We start from the raw sequence: 18,705 nt of genomic DNA, 5'->3' as shown, positions 1-18,705 counted from the left end.
AGAATCAGTGTAATCTTTTAAATCATCCCTCTAAAATCACATTTTTAAAGTCAGGCTTTGATCACTTTAATAATTTGTTTTATTTGATCCCCTCTCCAGACGCTGTTATGACTTCTTAGAACTCATGCTACTCGAGTGGCCCACCAACGCACTGGAAAGGTAAGCGTAACCTATGAAGTAGAGAAAAACTTCAGCCGTTTCTTTTCAAAACAAACTTTGAGCATGTTTGATTACTTACAGAAAGTGTGCGTGTGCGTGCGCGCGCGCGCGTGTGTGTGTGTGTGTGTGTGTGTAACTGTGTAAATTAGTGAGTGGATGCACTTTTTGGCGGCATCGTTATGTGTAATGGAGGGCATGCATACTGAGTGGATGGGGTGCTCCCTCTCCTCCCCCCTCTCACACGGTGGCATTTGAGTTAGCTAAGCGTTGGCTCCTCCCCCCTCTCACACGGTGGCATTTGAGTTAGCTAAGCGTTGGCTGGGTGCGCCACTGATGAAGCCGCTTAAATTGATGAGCCCCGGGACAACCGTCATCATCAAGACCCCCACCCCCCCACCCCCCCACCCCCCCTTCCCCGGCGATGAGGCGGCTTCCCGTCTCCGTAACCACGACAACCTCAGCAGAGAGTTTAAAAAGCACGCAAAAATCCTGGCGGGTGGCCACATTTCCTGCGGACCGCCAGAGGGATAAAATAGGAAGAGATAGTAAAGAGAGTTGTTTTTGTCTTCGCCGTGTGTCCGTGACGTGTGAGGCGTTAGTGCAGCAAAGCGGTCTGTGTCTCTACTTCCTGGGTTTCAGCTGAAATCTTGAGCGCGCGTCACCAGGAAGTGCGTCTGTCTCCTCCTGCTGGGTGCGTCTGGGTTTCCATTCTCCTCCAAGTTACTTCTGCCCTCATCATGTTCCCTTACTATCCCAGGCACGTGGCCGTTCTGACGGAGACCATCAAGAAAGGCATCCACGACGCCGACTCCGAGGCCAGATCCATCGCTAGAAAGTAAGTGACATTTAAAGTCATGTAAGTGACGTTTTCTGTTTCATCGATAGCGTAGGGCTTTCTGAAGCATTCAATCCACTGCCGTTGTGTTATGCGACGCTGCCACACCTAACTTTTTTTTTAATGTCGCTACAGTTATGCTAATTTAGAGGAAGAGCACATTGCGTGTTTTCTTGGTGTACCCTAATTGACAGAATTTTTTAATGAGCTATCAAACATCTCTGGCTCTGGCTACGTTTTGAACCTGTCTTTGTCTCACCTTCTCCTCTTCTCTTGCCTTCACCCATATAGATGCTATTGGGGTTTCCATGGCCACTATAGCCGGGAGGCGGAGCATCTGTTCCAGGCGCTGGAGTCCACCTATCAGAAGGCCCTCCAGTCTCACCTGAAGAGCTCTGACAGCATCGTGTCTCTCCCCCAGTCCGACCGCTCCTCGTCCTCCTCCCAGGAGAGCCTCAAGTAAGAACCATGATGCCTCTCTGCTGTTGTCTCAGTCATCTCCTTTTTTATTGGATCCTTCCTTCCTTCCTTCTTTACTTTCCCCGCCTCCTTCCACCTACCTCTTCTCCTCTCTACCTATCTTTATTTTCCCTCCATGCTAGATTGTTTTGCACATCTATTTGTTGTCATTGATTGGAGGAAGCCACTAATGCATCTGCCTTAATGAATGTTGTAAAAACATTGGTAATTATTGTCTGATGGGCAGCATGAGCATGCTGCTGACCGCCCTCACACACCGCCACATGCGCACACACACACACACACACACACCGCCACATGCACACACACACACACACACACACACACACACACACACCGCCACATGCACACACACTCTCTTGGAGAAATGGCCTTAATTTGTCCAGTTTACAGATCCCCCATGGAGCATGTTGGCTAATGACCTCATACCAAATCCATTAGGATTATTGCATCATGTGTGTGTGTGTGTGTGTGTGTGTGTGTGTGTGTGTGTGTGTGTGTGTGTGTGTGTGTGTGTGTGTGTGTGTGTGTGTGTGTGTGTGTGTGTGTGTGTCTGTGTATGTGGGGGGGGGGGGGGTGCATGTTGTAGAGGGTGAGCTCATCCTTCAATTTGAATTTGAAATGCCCCCCCTCTCTGGTGGGAAGCTGAGGTTTTCATCCTGATGTCCATTGTCCTGTACAGAGAGTTAGACTCCTTAACCCTACCAATGCTTGTACTATACTCTACCAATTTATCAGACTTTTTTTAAATCCAAAATGGTCTTGTAGTACCATAATTGCATGCCTTTTAGTAGCTAACTAAATTCAATGCATGTTGATGTGGTGCTTTCATCGCAGATTTGCTGCAGGACTCAGTAGTTGTGACGTGCATTGTAGTGCAGTAGCACTCCTTAGCTTAGCATCTGGAGCCAACACAGTTTTGATATTCACCTCATGAGCTCTTTCTCTGCCTCTCTCCCCAGCCGGCCGCTGTCTGTGAAGAGCGTCATTGGAGGCAGCATAACAAGGAGTAAGCCACTTCCTACTGTGTCCCTGGTTACTGTTAATTCATGTCATCATCACTATTGGGTGGAGACTTCCTACAGAATGTCAATTTTCCATGATCGAAGGAAAACAGGCTTGCTTTTAGCTTGACCACCAGGTATTTTTGAGTTTATCCAGTTGGGTTTTGAAAAGGTTTAAAAATCCCAATGGTCGTAGAACCTTCTGACAGGGATCTGATACTGTTGACGTTCATCAGCAGTAGCCTCTCGGATATGGTCTCCAATATGGATAGGGACAAGCAAAAGTAGAGAACCACTTCCTAATACACCCCCTCTCTCTCTCTCTCTCTCTCTCTCTCTCTCTCTCTCTGTCTCTCTCTCTCTCTCTCTCTCTCTCTCTCTCTCTCTCTCTCTCTCTCTCTCTGTCTCTCTCTCTCTCTCTCTCTCTCTGTCTCTCTCTCTCTCTCTCTCTCTCTCTCTCTCTCTCTCTCTGCTGTCCCAGGTAAGCTGGTGAGTGCCAGGGTGCCGACCACACCAGGCTCTCTCCAGCGCTCCCGCAGTGACATCGATGTCAACGCCGCCTCCAGCGCCAAGTCCCGCCTCTCCACCGTTCCCGCCTCCTCCCCCTTCAGCTCCGCAGCTGCCCTTCCCCCCGGCTCCTATGCCTCACTAGGTAAGCCATTGATCATAGTCGCCCCAAAAAAACAGGAACAACAAAGTCTGCGTGGCAACTTCACGACACTATAGATTCATTACAAAGTGTTTTCAGAGAAAGAACACACCCAAAACCTTTCTAGTCATATTGCAAGTTTCTGATGCAGCTGCCTCTCTCGGTCTGTAGTCAGTAGTCACCACTCGGTAGTTTCGCTCAGTGTCAAGCCAACAGCAACCCTCTGATTGGTTACACGTCACAAGTAATAGCCTATCAACACTGACGGCTATGCCACAGACGGGCAAAGAGACTGGAGCAGCGCCGCGTGGAGCTGTGTGTCGAAGGGGAGGCAGCATATTGCCGAAGTTGCAATAAACGTCACAATCTCGCAATCTATTTCATTGATGGCAAGCATGCTCAGTTTCACAGTTACGCCACTGAGAATGCCCGAAGTCATAGCCTAATAGCAGTGGTTCTCACCCTTTTTCATATCAAGGACCCCTAATTTAGTCCACATTCGGGCCACGGACCCCCATTTGATGAGATTGTGTCTCTTGGACCCAAATCAGATCATATCTTTATTATATGTTTTTGTCCAGAACTCACTATCTGTATTGTAGGTAGAGATGTAACAGTGAAACTATGATTAAAAAAAAAGAGCCATTCAACAGTCGACAATTGTCCTTGTAAATGAAATAATGAAGTTGAACGGTTCATCAATTTGCTTGGGGCCCGCTGGGATGCCTTCAAGGACCCCTGGTGGTCTTGTGATGGATCTCCACACCCCACGCTGAGAACCACTGGCCAAACGGGTTTTCACTCAGTGGAGGTGAAAGCGAATGCTTTTACATCACTCGCTCTTAGGGCTGGGTATTGGCAAGGATCTCACGATACGATACGTATCACGATACTTGGGTCACGATACGATTGTATCACAATATATTGCGATGCGATACATATTGCGATATTCTACAGAATTGACTCAAAATTAAATAATAGAGCTAAAGATACAACACACTGTGTACCGCCCAGGTAGTGTAATAATATGTACATCACTTTATACTGATAAGTTAGTGGACAAATTTAGTCAAAACTACCGAGTGTTGAGTGTTACTGAACGCATCGATATGGGAAATATCGATACAGTATCGATTAGGGGTGGGAATCACCAGATGCAGAGGCCTGGCATGGCATGGCCTGCAATTTATTTATTTTTTAATCGCGATACTTGGCGTCCAAGTATCGATACAGTATCGGGAAATAAAATATCGCGATATATTGCCGTATCGATTATATTGCCCAGCCCTACTTGCTCTTCCTTTTCACCCTTCTCCTATCGCAATCATTGTAAAACACAGCACGCATCTGTCTTGTCTTAATCTGTTCACTGCAACTCTGCATCGACATTTAGGCAATTATTACTTTAAAAAGTAACATCGGCAGTCAAACGCATGGGGGGGGGGGGGTCCGTACAGATCACGGATCGGTCCGTTACACCACTACTCAATACAGTACCTGTGTTACACCACTACTCAATACAGTACCTGCAATAACCTGTTACACCACTACTCAATACAGTACCTGCAATAACCTGTTACACCACTACTCAATACAGTACCTGCAATAACCTGTTACACCACTACTCAATACAGTACCTGTGTTACACCACTACTCAATACAGTACCTGCAATAACCTGTTACACCACTACTCAATACAGTACCTGTGTTACACCACTACTCAATACAGTACCTGCAATAACCTGTTACACCACTACTCAATACAGTACCTGCAATAACCTGTTACACCACTACTCAATACAGTACCTGCAATAACCTGTTACACCACTACTCAATACAGTACCTGTGTTACACCACTACTCAATACAGTACCTGCAATAACCTGTTACACCACTACTCAATACAGTACCTGTGTTACACCACTACTCAATACAGTACCTGCAATAACCTGTTACACCACTACTCAATACAGTACCTGTGTTACACCACTACTCAATACAGTACCTGCAATAACCTGTTACACCACTACTCAATACAGTACCTGTGTTACACCACTACTCAATACAGTACCTGCAATAACCTGTTACACCACTACTCAATACAGTACCTGCAATAACCTGTTACACCACTACTCAATACAGTACCTGTGTTACACCACTACTCAATACAGTACCTGCAATAACCTGTTACACCACTACTCAATACAGTACCTGCAATAACCTGGGGTTCTGCTGTTAGATAGAACATCATGGAGGACACAAGAATGTAGCCTGGTTAAAACCATCCTGATCACAGGACCTCACATTCCATCGCAGCGCTCAACAGCGCCCCCCCCTGGTCGAAAGCTCGGTAAAAATAATGTCACCAGCACAGAATTCGGATAAAAAGAGGCATTTATGAGCAGCATCGAGCTTTCAAACCCCGCCGTCGGGAAGCAATGAACCCTTCTGTTCTAGTAGGTGGCTTGTTTCTGTGACACTTGTAAATACGTGCGTATCGCTGATTTAGACAGCTTGAGAGCGAGAGTCGCAGGGAAGTCTATGGACGGATAAGGGACTCTTGCAGGGTTGACGATCACGTGACGATGACGTCATACCCGGAGGAGTGCCTAAAAGGGGCTAGGCCGCCGCTGGCAAAACAGTAATGGCGTCTTCCCGAAGCAACGAGCGGTACTAACGTTAGTAGAGTAAACACAGCCATACATGCAGTTAAGAACAAGAGTATACACTAGTGGAATTTCTCAGCAGAAAATACGTTTTGGCCGTTCTTCCGACTGGATTAGGATTGGATTTGGCGACGCTGATTGGCCGAGGGAGTTTGTCAACGCAAGTAGCCTACTCCTGGACACTGGAATCCATGTCCAGTCTGATCCGTGCAGCAAAACAGAATGTGAGGTCATGTGACCAGGATGCTTTTAACCAAGCTAACAAGAACGCACATTGAGAAAGAGCTAGTGATAAGCAAAACGTCGTCTTTAAAGGAACACTCCGCCCATTTTCAACCAGCTTTGTATCATTAGAACATCAGTAGTATATCAGAAAACTGTAAACTGTTTTGAAGTCTGTCATTTAATTTGACAGTTATTGAGTGTTAAAGTGTGGACCAGTGACATCACTGGTCCACACTAACTCAAATGAATAACTCATTAACTCAAATCAACTCTCAATAACTGTCAAACTATTCATCATTCATCTAGTTTGACAGTTATTGAGAGTTGATTTGAGTTCATGAGTTATTCATTTGAGTTAGTGTGGACCAGTGATGTCACTGGTCCACACTTTAACACTCAATAACTGTCAAATTAAATGACAGACTTCAAAACAGTTTACAGTTTTCTGATATACTACTGATGTTCTAATGATACAAAGCTGGTTGAAAATGGGCGGAGTGTTCCTTTAACGGTAGTACAGTACGTAACTCGAGTCCTTGATCGGATCATCTATATTTTAGATACTGAATGATAAACCTTCGGTAACAATTTCCAAACTGGATATGTACAGTAGGAGTCCTAAGAAGACAGCTCACTCACTCCCTCTCTTCGCGTCTGGAGTTAACCAAGCGTTGGCTGTCATGGCTGCTAAGTGGTCATCCTTCAAAGTCTCGCATCCTAATGAAGTACGAAGACGTGTTCTTCTGAAGTCACTGGCTTTTATGGACTTTCCCCCGAGCTCCTTACTAATGACTGAAGGCGTCGTTAGACTGTTCTGTCAGCAGGAACTCTTTCAATCCTACGCCGACACATTTGATCGATGGCTTCGACGCCGCCGAGTAGGAAAAGCCCTGACCGCTTTTAAAGAAGCTTTCGCTAACATTTAGAGCTAACGAGGAATAAGCCACTCCCACTAAATATACCAATTTACCATAATCTTTTTGCCCCCCCCCCATATTCTCCAATGGGTCCCTGTGGTTCACTAATGGCCTTTACTCACTCTTTTTCCCTGCTTCAATTGCTACTAATGTCTTCCTCTACACCTCTCCTCCTTAAATGCCCAAAAGATGGCACGCCTGGTAAAAGCGATGGTAAGATCTGTGCGTGTACGTGAGTGCGTGCGTGCGTGCGTGCCCCGTGTGTAATACGTGCAATCGCACAGTATGCAAGAGAGTGAAGGCCTATGTCTGTGTGTATTGTATGAGTGTGTCTTTTCGTCATGTCAGGAGGGGACTACACGTTTCTGCCACCTCTCTCCTTCTTCTTTGTCTGGTCTGTGTCCACTGTTCCTCTCCTCCCCCAAGTGGTCGTCAGCTGTGTGGAACTCTGCATGGGGCTGTCTGCATGGACTTGTTGTGTTTACTGTAACCCTAACAACTGTTACCAAGCGTCACGTCTGCTCTCTGTTCACGACACAGCGATCAAGTCCAACATCGCTGTGTCGTACTGTCGGGTCATTTCTTCCAAATGAAATGGCTTCTTTTTCAAGTTAACCGGGGGAAAGGAATTCTTGCTCTCGTTTTCTTTCAGAAGTCGATGTGCCGCTATAAGGGGGTGGGTGCACTTTCAGATTTCCGTCAACTGGGGCGTCCCGTCCCGGTGGCTCACCGGGTAGAGCGCGTACCACAAAGGCTCAGTCCTTTGCGCGGCCGACCCGGGTTCGAATCCGACCCGTGGTCCTTTTCCCCTCTCTCTCTCTCCCCACCTTTCCTGTCTGCCCTGTTGACCGTGTCGTCCTCCTAGTGAACTTATGTCAACATCTATCTTGTTAGCCACATGTCTGTGTGTTTGTGTCCAAAATCCTGTCATTCTGAACATGTCTATAGAGAGCTTCCTGCCTTTCTCTGTGTACCTACAGTACCAGCATCTGAAAAAATATGAATGGTGGTGAACGGAGCGATACGTTACTTATTTTGATCCCCTACTACATGTATGTAAATTTAGTCAATTTAAAAGATAACTATGCATGTCGAGAAAGATTTTTTTTTTCCTGAAACTGAAACACAATTTAGGGCAAAGAGGCAATGGTGTGGAGGTAATCCGGGAGATATAAGTTGTCACCGCAGTCCAAAATCGTTGACTCCCACTAGACTCCCGCAAGCAATGAAACAAAGTACCTTGATGATTACATTTATAACAAGTATCAGGAATATTCGGATCAAATGTACTTAACTTTACTGGGGTGATGTAGGTTCTCATTATCCAATTATATTGTATTAATCTCAGTCGAGTATTGATTGTTTGCGTTGGTGCTTTTGAGCATATTAAAGCCCATTCACATTCTAAAATGTCCTCTTTTAAATCACGCATCCACTCCTCCTGTCTCTTACTTTCAGTGCTGTCCTTGTGATTGTGCGTCGTCTTTCTGATTTATAACTTATAGTGCCACCGTTTGACCACAAACTGTGACTTTCTTGACCTGCAAAGTTATATTTTAAATTGATTCATATGTTTTCAGATGCTGGTACACAGAGAAAGGCAGGAAGTGACGTTCACTTTGGCTCTCTTATTGACTTCTCAGCAGGTTTTAATCTGAACACCGATTTGACATTTACAGTTTCACAAGTAGCTTCCTACTGAAGCACCGTGTCCTGTGCTTTACCGAGGAAAGAAAAGGTTTTGTGTAGCTAATTGTAATACTGTACCAATCCAAGTGAGTAGAAGATCAGGGGTAGGGTGGCTGGCACAGTGCAGGTTTCTTCGCCTTTTTTATTTCGAGTTGTTAACTCATTGAATGCCAATGACGACAGCTGTCGTCAATTCAAATACTGACGTAGAGTGCCAAAGACGACGATTGTCGTCAATTGCGTTTTTTGACGGTGGGACGTGGATCAATCCCTGATACATCTCTGGTACAACTATTGTAGCTATTGGAGGTCTATAACCTATTTTACAGAACCCTTAGGTGGCGACAGTGCTCTCCACATAACAGAAAGGCAAGGAAAAAACAAAGAAGAAGTCGTTATGGAAACGGAAATCGCATCGCATCCGTATGCATCGATATGCTGAAGCACGTTACTGCAGCTGTGCCTGCAGCAGCCAATCTGCTCCCACAATTGAGCCGCTCCGTGTCGGTTGCGACAGCACATCCGCACATCCACACCGTGGAGTTGTTATTATTCTCAACTGGAAGCATCGTTGCCGGTGACAAACACACGCGGAACGCTGTAAAAAAACTGGATGTTGCGCACCCTTCACTGTGCGCACAGCAAACTCAGCAGAGAGCCACCACAGACAGGAGGAGGAGTGTGCAGTTGAGGCGAGGCGGGGCGGGGCGGGGCGGGGCGGGGGGGGGGGGGGGGCACGCAGAGCAGCACGCAACACCCAGACAGACCCAGGCAGCAGGACAGGATTGACAAACGCAAGCCAGAATATCCGATGCCCACCAGCAGCAAATCAAGACCAGCAAGAAGCTGCAACCAGCAGCGCACGCAGGGGCCAGCGCTGCTGGTTGTAGCTAAAAATATTATTCTGCCAAACAAAATTCCCTGGCCTAAACTGTTTTATTGAAGGAAATTATTTTTGAGGTGTGACTACATTAGAAAAGATTAGCTTCAGAGTCAGTGATGTGCTTGAAATGTTTAATTTCACAAAAGGCCAATTATCTCAGCTTCTAGAAAAAAATTGCTGTTTTTGGATGAATCAAGCTATCTTCTCCGGCTCATAACTAAAGAACGGAAAATGGGATCAATAAACTTTTTTTTGCAGATGATAGAATAGAGTCTCATCGTTCTTTGTGCGTGTTCAGTGTTTACATAGTAATATCACACAATATTCTGTGGGCCCCGAGAAATCACTGAAAACGCTCTGAAACTCTGGCACTGGGAGCGTCCGTTCTCCAAAAGTGGCTGGCACTCAATGAGTTAAAGGGCCCATATTTTGCGAATATAATGTATTATTATTTTATTGTTGGCCTCCAGTAGGGTAACTTATTGCATCATTCATAGTTTAAAAAACTCAGTTTATCTTGTACTGGCTCTCACTGCCCCCTTCAGTTCAGCCTCTGTCTGAAACGCTCTGTTTTAGGTCCTGTCCCTTTAAGAACCCCCACCCTCCGAAATACTCCAGGCGGGCAGCGGGGTGAAACTTTGTGTTTGCAAACCCCTGCCCAGACAAGAGGAGCCGGACCCCACGTTGAGAACCACTGCAAATCACAATCGTGCAGAGAGTGGGGTGGGGGAACATTTTATTGTCCCTTTCAAAACTCATTCCGGTGAGCCTGCAGAAGGCTTTGCTAGATGAGGGACAAGCACGTTAAATGAGGAAATGGCATTTGCTCATTCCTCACAACAAGGAGTTGGCGGCGCTAGACGGCGCAGTCACATTTTCGAGGAGCTGCACGCCGAGCTGCGCCGATAGGACGCCCAGCTGCGGCGACCCCCTCGGCGCAGTCAGCGCCGGCGATTTCGCTCGAGCATAATTTGCGCTTTAGTTACTGTCGCGGCAGCCTACTGGAATGTCAGTACAGGGAAGGGAGGGGCAGGGCGTGCGCGCCGCGGGCCCGGGCTAGGCTTGGCAAAATTGGCGTCACCATGGTAACAAGTCCTACCTGACGTCACCAGAACTGTGGCTCTCGCGCAAATCGGCACAAATCCATATCCTCTCGTCTACGAGACTTCATATGGGGGGGGGGGGGGGTTCATGGGGGTAACATTAAAACACCTTCACCTATTTATTTGAAGCTTAGCCCATGTTTAATATGACCCTCCAAGATTGTAACAATTATATATGATACAAAATTAAGAAATGCATAATATGGCCCCTTTAACACATCCTCATTTATCGTATTGGTATCAGGCCCTGCATTTGAAGTTCATATTGCAGAGTTATAGTTGTAACGCACTAAACTACATTGTGATATTACCCAGATCAGTCTGATTAGACGTATCAGCACACTCTCCTCTGCTTCCTAGAACAAGCCTTGTAATAAAGGGAAAAGACAACAGTGGTGACAGATTAGGAAAGCTCGGTTCATCTCTCCAGTGTTGACCTCACGACCTTGTGTTCTCTGAGGGTCACATGACTCGTGTCCTTTCATAGTATCTCTATCTGTCAACATTGTGTTATCACAATTGGTCTGCATTTGGTGCCAAAGGGCAACACTTCCTAGCAAGGAGGGTCTTGGCTTTTATTTTTAGTGTCCAGTATCATTCTTGTTATCACTGTCCATGTCTCCCAGGGACTTGGTTAGATATGGACCCTGTGCTGCTGTCCATGTCTCCCAGGGACTTGCTTAGATATGGACCCTGTGCTGCTGTCCATGTCTCCCAGGGACTTGGTTAGATATGGACCCTGTGCTGCTGTCCATGTCTCCCAGGGACTTGCTTAGATATGGACCCTGTGCTGCTGTCCATGTCTCCCAGGGACTTGCTTAGATATGGACCCTGTGCTGTCGCAGGTATTCCCAGCCTGTTGCATAATACAGTAGGCCCCACCTTATCATCCAATCCCCCAAGGTCACAGCTAGGGATGCACTGATCCACATTTTTTCACTTCCGATCCGTTTCCGATACCTGAATTTGGATATCTGCCGATACCGATATTATACCGATACCAATATTTTTCTTGAATATACAGTATAGGCAAAGATTTGGCCAATTAAAGATTTTTTTTTTTTAACTATACCGTGCAAAAAGCAGACGAAATTACCAAAATATACAAGGCAAAGAAGGATACTATTATACATGGGCAAATTACGGCCAGCGCCCCCCTGTGCGGCCTGTGCTGGAAAGGGATAGTTCAGTTTGTTTGAAGTGGGGTCCTATGAGGTACTCTCATACAGTCAGTGCACTGGGTAAAGCACTCTGGATGCATCGTGCACCGAGATAGGAGAACTGCACTCCAGCTGCAACAGGCACAGAGAGCTGTCTGCTGAGTGTGATGGGGGCCAAGAGCAAAAACATACAAAACAACAGAAAAAATACATGAAATGCTTCCATACTGCTCACCTGGCATAATGCAAGTCTCCACAAGCCCTGTGATGCCAAGTTGACTTGAAAATATGTCATTTACACCCTGTTTTTAGCTGAAATCGTCACTGTAGCAAGGTTGTACCCTAGTTGTTGAACTTTCAGCTGCTAGCTCCAGTGACGATTTCAGCTAAAAACAGGGTGTAAATGACATATTTTCAAGTCAACTTGGCATCACAGGGCTTGTGGAGACTTGCATTATGCCAGGTGAGCAGTATGGAAGCACTTTATGTATTCTTTCTGTTGTTTTGTATGTTTTTGCTCTTGGCCCCCATCTCACTCAGCAGACAGCTCTCTGTGCCTGCCGCAGCTGGAGTGCAGTTCTCCTATCTCGGTGGGCGATGCGTCCAGAGTGCTTTACCCAGTGCACTGACTGTATGAGAGTACCTCATAGGACCCCACTTCAAACAAACTGAACTATCCCTTTAATAAAGTGGACAAAGTTGTGTGGTGTCACGATGAAGCCGTTTGTCACACGTGACAAACGGCTTCAGACCCACTGCATGTTTATTGGAGCAGTACCTTGACATTTTGAGTTTTGGTGTCTTCATGTCTTCACTACACACTGCTGTCAATATGTCACTGCATAACATTTAACATCTAACAACTGAAAGTGCCAATGAGCATTCTAGCGCTTGTCACTCAAGCGAAAGGCCACCTCTAGTCTCAAGCTAGCTACGCCTTTTAGCTTGCAGCTAGCAGTACCTGCTGGTTTGAATTAGGAATGCTAACCATGCTGAGAAATTGTTTTTTGTGTACTTCCAATACACTTTCCCCCACAATGTGTAATGAAGAGAAACATCAGAATGTCAAGGCACAGTATTTCTTCAGGTTGCAGGTTATTTCTCGAGCATAGTGCTGTGTTATCCCATTGATACCTGATGCAGCATTTGTGTGTGTATCCCTTTAAGACCGCGAACCGCGCCATACGCGGTTCACGGTCTTAAAGGGATACGCACACAAATGAGGGATATACACGCAAATGCTGCATCAGGTATCAATGGGTTATAGGCAAATGCAAAGGATAGTCTGTGTTTGTCTCTTTCCAGACCTGGGTCAAATAGTATTTTCAGTTATTCTTTTGGTTTGTTCTATAGCCTATCTAGATGCCAAATACATAAGTGAGCTTTACCACATATTACAATTGAATGACTACCAGAAACATCGGCCCATCGTCCTACTTTTCTGGGATTGAAACCTTTGCTGACATGGCAAACGCCACCCATCTCCGACCTACTCCATGCAGGTTGAACAAACGCTAAGAATGATTTGCAAAATACTAATGGACCTGGGTTTGTCTGTTTCCTCCCTCTGTGTTTTTCAGGGGGCCTTGGCTTCTCCCCACATCCAGGTCTCCTTCATCATTCTGTCTCCCCACACTTTCTCTTTTCCAGCATCTCTGTCCAGGGTTGGGGTTAAACCGTGGTGAACAATGCAAGTGGATTGAACTCACTCCTTGTGCTTCTTTGTCTCTGCACTGTATCTCTCTCTCTCTCTTCTCTTCCCTCTCTCGTTCCCCAGGTCGTGTTCGCACCAGGAGGCAAAGCTCAGCCAGCACGGCGGGCCCCAGTACCACCACCATGGTGGACAGTAGAGGGCGCAGCCGAGCCAAAGCCAAAGTGGTCTCTCAATCCCAGCGTAAGTACAGATATACACGGTGTGTGTGTGTGTGCGCGCACACACACACACACACTACTCAAATCGTAGTAAAATCAAGAGTCTCTTCAAGGGGTGACATGGGTTCAATGACATTTCAATCAATTAATTAATCTGTAGAGTCCTTAAATTTAACTTTTCAAAATTTAAGAAAATAAATGTAAATAAGACATTGAAATAAACAAACAACAACAACAACTAATAAAGAAAAGAAGATCAATGAATTCTGGGAAAGATGACTGAAGATATTGTGAAGATGTGAAGCTATGATGTAAACTAAAGCATTGATGGCTGTTAAAAACACAGTGAGGTTTATGGAAATATTTCTTGCTTTTGTTTGGAGTTTATGAACAGAAAAATAGTGCTGCGAAGAGTAATTGAAAGTCCTTGAATTTGATGTATTGTCTGTATGAACCCTGGTGTGCATACCAATCTGTCACTCTCATATTTCAGTATGATCTTTTTGCAGAGGTCATATGAGATGTCTTAGAGTTTCGTGCGTGTGTGTGCGTGTGCGTGTGCGTGTGTGTGTGTGTGTGTGTGTGTGCGTGCGTGTGCGTGCGTGTGCGTGTGTGTGTGTGTGTGTGTGTGTGTGTGTGTGTGTGTGTGTGTTTCTCATGCAACGGCGTACTCTGAAGAAACTCCAGCCACTCACAAATCTTGTGTATTTGTGCGTGCGTGCTTACATGCATGCATGTGTTGTTTGTGCGGGAGTGCGTGCATGTGTGTGTTTGCGTATATGCCGATGAGGGCTGTCGGTGATCTGTACGCGACTAACGTGTTCACAGCTGACCAGAGTGCATGCCGGGTGAAATAAATAAACATAACCAGGGTTGCCACGGGTCTTGAAAGTGCTTGGATTTAGCCTACCGAAATCTCTGAGTGCTTGTGCGCTCTGTCATCTCAAAATCCGCTCGTTTCGTTAGCTGCTACAGTAACTAGCATTAGCGTATGGTAGTCACACCCACGGCCAAGGTCCCGGTAACACACTTTACCGGCAGCCACCGTACATTTGAACTGCATCGCAGTGGTGAGTGTACAGTACACTATGTTTCAGTATGCTACTGTAGATTGTACAGTTAGTGTACTCACCTTACAGTATCCCTCGCTCCATTGCGTTGTGGTACACAGCTCTGACAGCCAGTTCAATGTGCTGACAACACAGAATGTCCACATTATGGACTCTATGCACCCCCCAGTGGTTGAATGCCATTATTGACAGATCACGGGTATCACGCGGCGACCTAATGCAGAAATATCACACTGAGAGGGCAAACCAATGGATTGCTGCATCTGTACAGTATGATAGCATTTTTATATACACGTTCTTCCTATCTACAGTATCACTCTCTCCGCATAGGCTGCTACACGCATACAGTGTTTTGCTGATCGCTGTGCTGCGTCATTGGCTGTTGAACTCATTCGTAGGCATTCTTAGTTCAAATATGCGGCTGGTTGCCTCGCTAACCCGCAGGTCATTTTGAAAGAATTTGTGCTTGAAAAAAAGTGCTTGAAATGTACCGTTACAAAAGAGTGGCAACCCTGATAACACGTCCTGTCATATTTTGACCGTTCTTGATCTCCACCTATCCTGCCGCTTGCTTCCATCACCCAGGATCCAGATCAGCCAATCCCATCAGTGGTAAGGCCCAGCTTCATCCAATCACAAGCCAGCTCGCCCTCATTCCTCCAGCACACAGAGCTTTGCACGCCGCCTCGTCATCCTTTTTAGCGTTTCAGCTTCATCTCACCACATAACGGCATGCTCCGTTCATCTCATTCACCTGTTTATTTCACCTTTCTTTTCCCTCCACACTTCCACAAGCTGTTTTGATGTGGGAAATGTCTTGTTTGCATTCGGCCATTTTGTTGTTTTTGTGAACTTTATTTTCACTGTTGACGTTTGGTTGTTCCCACTGATGCCACAGCATATGTCTCCCTCCAGCTCCGTTAGCTAGAACCGGGATCCCCCCACCCTGTCTGTGTCCAACATAGCGTACTGTATCTTGACTCCCCCACCCTGTCTGTGTCCAATGTAACGTACCGTATCCTGACCCTCCCACCCTGTCTGTGTCCAACGTAATGTACTGTATCCTGACCCTCCCACCCTGTCTGTGTCCAACATAACGTACTGTATCTTGACTCCCCCACCCTGTCTGTGTCCAATGTAACGTACCGTATCCTGACCCTCCCACCCTGTCTGTGTCCAACGTAACGTACTGTATCCTGACTCCCCCACCCTGTCTGTGTCCAACATAACGTACTGTATCCTGACTCCCCCACCCTGTCTGTGTCCAACATAACGTACTGTATCCTGACTCCCCCACCCTGTCTGTGTCCAACATAACGTACTGTATCCTGACTCCCCCACCCTGTCTGTGTCCAACGTAACAAGATTCAAGATTCAAGTTTATTATTTGTCCCCGAAGGGCAATTTGTGTGCAGCAGACATAAAAAGCATAGCGAATTACGTACTGTAGTGTATCCTGACTCCCCCACCCTGTCTGTGTCCAACGTAACGTACTGTATCCTGACTCCCCCACCCTGTAGTAGTTCCTGGTTCACGGTAACGTGAATATCCTATCCACTTCCCCGCAGCCAATGTAAGCCAAAACACGGCCAAACATGCCACAATAACGTCCGATAATTCATCCAGAATCCTTCCTGGGTATCTCGAGGCTGATCTGACCGATAAATTGTCCAGGTTGCCGTTTTCAAGTGACTTTTATGAGTTAACGTTACAAAGCAACCAACACCTCTGCTGTTGCCAGACAGCTGCTTGTGCGCGTGCGAGTATGGTGCCCGCGCGTCAGCTCGTTCACACGCTGCCTGCAGTTACTCTAACGGCCACCGGCGTCAGTAACAGTGACAATTGACGGAATGGGCCTTTAAAAGCTTGACATTTGTTTCTTACATAAATAGTAACAGTGAAGTCGATGCCTCGGTGTGAATTTACTTCCACAGTCGTTGGCTTTCCCTCAAGGCAAAGGGCAGCTACTTTAAAGAATACAAATATACGACCGTTTTGATTTTGTTTAACACTTTTTGCTCACTGCAACATTTTATTTGTTATATTTCATAGGTTTGGTGTCTTTACTATTATTCTAAAATATGAAGAACAGTCCAAATAAAGAAAAATGTGCTGTGTCCAAACTTTTGACTCGCAGTGTCGCATTATCTTATGTTCCTTTGGCAATGCCGCCCAAAACCACCGGGTGTTTATAGAGCTCAACAACAACATCATCAACATCAACTGTTTCCTCAGCTCCCGTTGTTTGTTCTAGAATGTATTTGTTTTGAAACACTGGGTGGATATTTGGGTTGTGAATAACTTGGGATAGATGTTTATATATTACATTTGGGTTGTAAAAACATTGGGGATATTAGTCTGAATATATATTTAATATTTGGTTGTGAATAGATTTATGAAGCTGTTTAAGTTATTTAATAGTTAAGTGAGAAAGGGGTAGGAAATATATAAGTTTTACTTCTACCTACTCCTTTTCGACCAATGTATCCTTGTTTTGTTTGTTTACGTATCTGGGCTTTTTTTTATTTCATTTTATATTCAAAATAAATACATTCATTCAGAGAATTCCCCATTCATTTTCTCCATAGATGTTTCGAAAAATCTTATGAAGAGTTTTAAGCCTGGAACCAAGCCGACCAACCAGCCAACCAACTGACTCGTGAGTCACCATAAAACATTTCACTTGGAGCAAAAACATGGTCACTCACGAGTCAGTAGGTGGCTAGTTGGCTTGGTTCCAGGCTTAACACTTTTTATATAAGGTTTTTTCAGAATGTCTATGGAGAAAATGAATGGGGAATTCTCTGATGGAACGGGAGCTGTTGAGCTCTTAATTTGACAGAAGAGATTTGACAGAACCGTGTGTGTGTGTGTGTGTGTGTGTGTGTGTGTGTGTGTGTGTGCGTGCTCGTGTGTGTGTCTGCTTCTCTGTCTGTTCCTGTGTGTGTGTGTGTGTGTGTGCTTGTGTGTGTGTCTGCTTCTCTGTCTGTTCCTGTGTGTGTGTGTGTGTGTGTGTGTGTGTGTGTGTGTGTGTGTGTGTGTGTGTGTGTGTGTGTGTGTGTGCTCGTGTGTGTGTCTGCTTCTCTGTCTGTTCCTGTGTGTGTGTGTGTGTGTGTGTGTGTGTGTGTGTGTGTGTGTGTGTGTGTGTGTGTGTGTGTGTATCACCCCACAGCTGGCAGTCGCTCCAGCTCTCCAGGTAAGCTGCTGGGCCACAGCAGTGGCTACGGTCGGATCCCTCGAGCCACGGCGTCAGCCTCCAGCACGCCGACCGCCGCCCAGCGCAGCCGCGTCCCGCGCAGCCAGGGCTGCAGCCGAGAGACCAGCCCCAACCGCATGGGCCTCGGTAAGAACACAGCTTACACAGGTCTCTCTCTCTCTCTCTCTCTCTCTCTCTCTCTCTCTCTTCAGCTCACACAGGTCTCTCTCTCTCTTTAGGTCACACAGGTCTCTCTCTCTCTCTCTCTCTCTTCAGCTCACACAGGTCTCTCTCTCTCTCTCTCTTCAGCTCACACAGGTCTCTCTCTCTCTTTAGGTCACACAGGTCTCTCTCTCTCTTCAGCTCACACAGGTCTCTCTCTTTAGCTCACACAGATCTCTCTCTTCAGCTCACACAGGTCTCTCTCTCTCTTCAGCTCACACAGGTCTCTCTCTCTCTCTCTCTTCAGCTCACACAGGTCTCTCTCTCTCTTCAGCTCACACAGGTCTCTCTCTCTCTTCAGCTCACACAGGTCTCTCTCTCTCTTCAGCTTACACAGGTCTCTCTCTCTCTCTTCAGCTCACACATGTCTCTCTCTTCAGCTCACACAGGTCTCTCTCTCTCTCTTCAGCTCACACAGGTCTCTCTCTCTCTTCAGCTCACACAGGTCTCTCTCTCTCTTCAGCTCACACAGGTCTCTCTCTCTCTTCAGCTCACACAGGTCTCTCTCTCTCTTCAGCTTACACAGGTCTCTCTCTCTCTTTAGGTCACACAGGTCTCTCTCTCTCTTCAGCTTAC

The 18,705-nt window shown here is 46.2% G+C and overlaps 1 protein-coding gene across 1 annotated transcript in view; it reads left to right on the top strand.

Annotated features, from left to right (window-relative positions):
• Window positions 1-18,705, top strand: part of clasp1a (cytoplasmic linker associated protein 1a) — a gene marked incomplete at both ends in the record, with an annotated part of 181,901 nt that overhangs the window by 118,483 nt on the left and 44,713 nt on the right. The window contains 8 exons of the mRNA XM_083639560.1: window positions 100-159; window positions 917-994; window positions 1,286-1,453; window positions 2,437-2,483; window positions 2,960-3,130; window positions 13,547-13,663; window positions 15,297-15,323; window positions 17,884-18,054. Of these exons, the coding sequence (XP_083495686.1) occupies window positions 100-159; window positions 917-994; window positions 1,286-1,453; window positions 2,437-2,483; window positions 2,960-3,130; window positions 13,547-13,663; window positions 15,297-15,323; window positions 17,884-18,054 (839 nt within the window). The remainder of the gene's footprint in view (window positions 1-99; window positions 160-916; window positions 995-1,285; window positions 1,454-2,436; window positions 2,484-2,959; window positions 3,131-13,546; window positions 13,664-15,296; window positions 15,324-17,883; window positions 18,055-18,705) is intronic.

The sequence above is a fragment of the Poromitra crassiceps genome (assembly GCF_964638095.1).
Source record: "Poromitra crassiceps genome assembly, chromosome: 6".
Classification (NCBI taxonomy): domain Eukaryota; kingdom Metazoa; phylum Chordata; class Actinopteri; order Beryciformes; family Melamphaidae; genus Poromitra; species Poromitra crassiceps.
The sequence above is the reverse complement of the archived record's forward strand: the minus strand, read 5'-3'. Positions and strand labels throughout refer to the sequence as shown.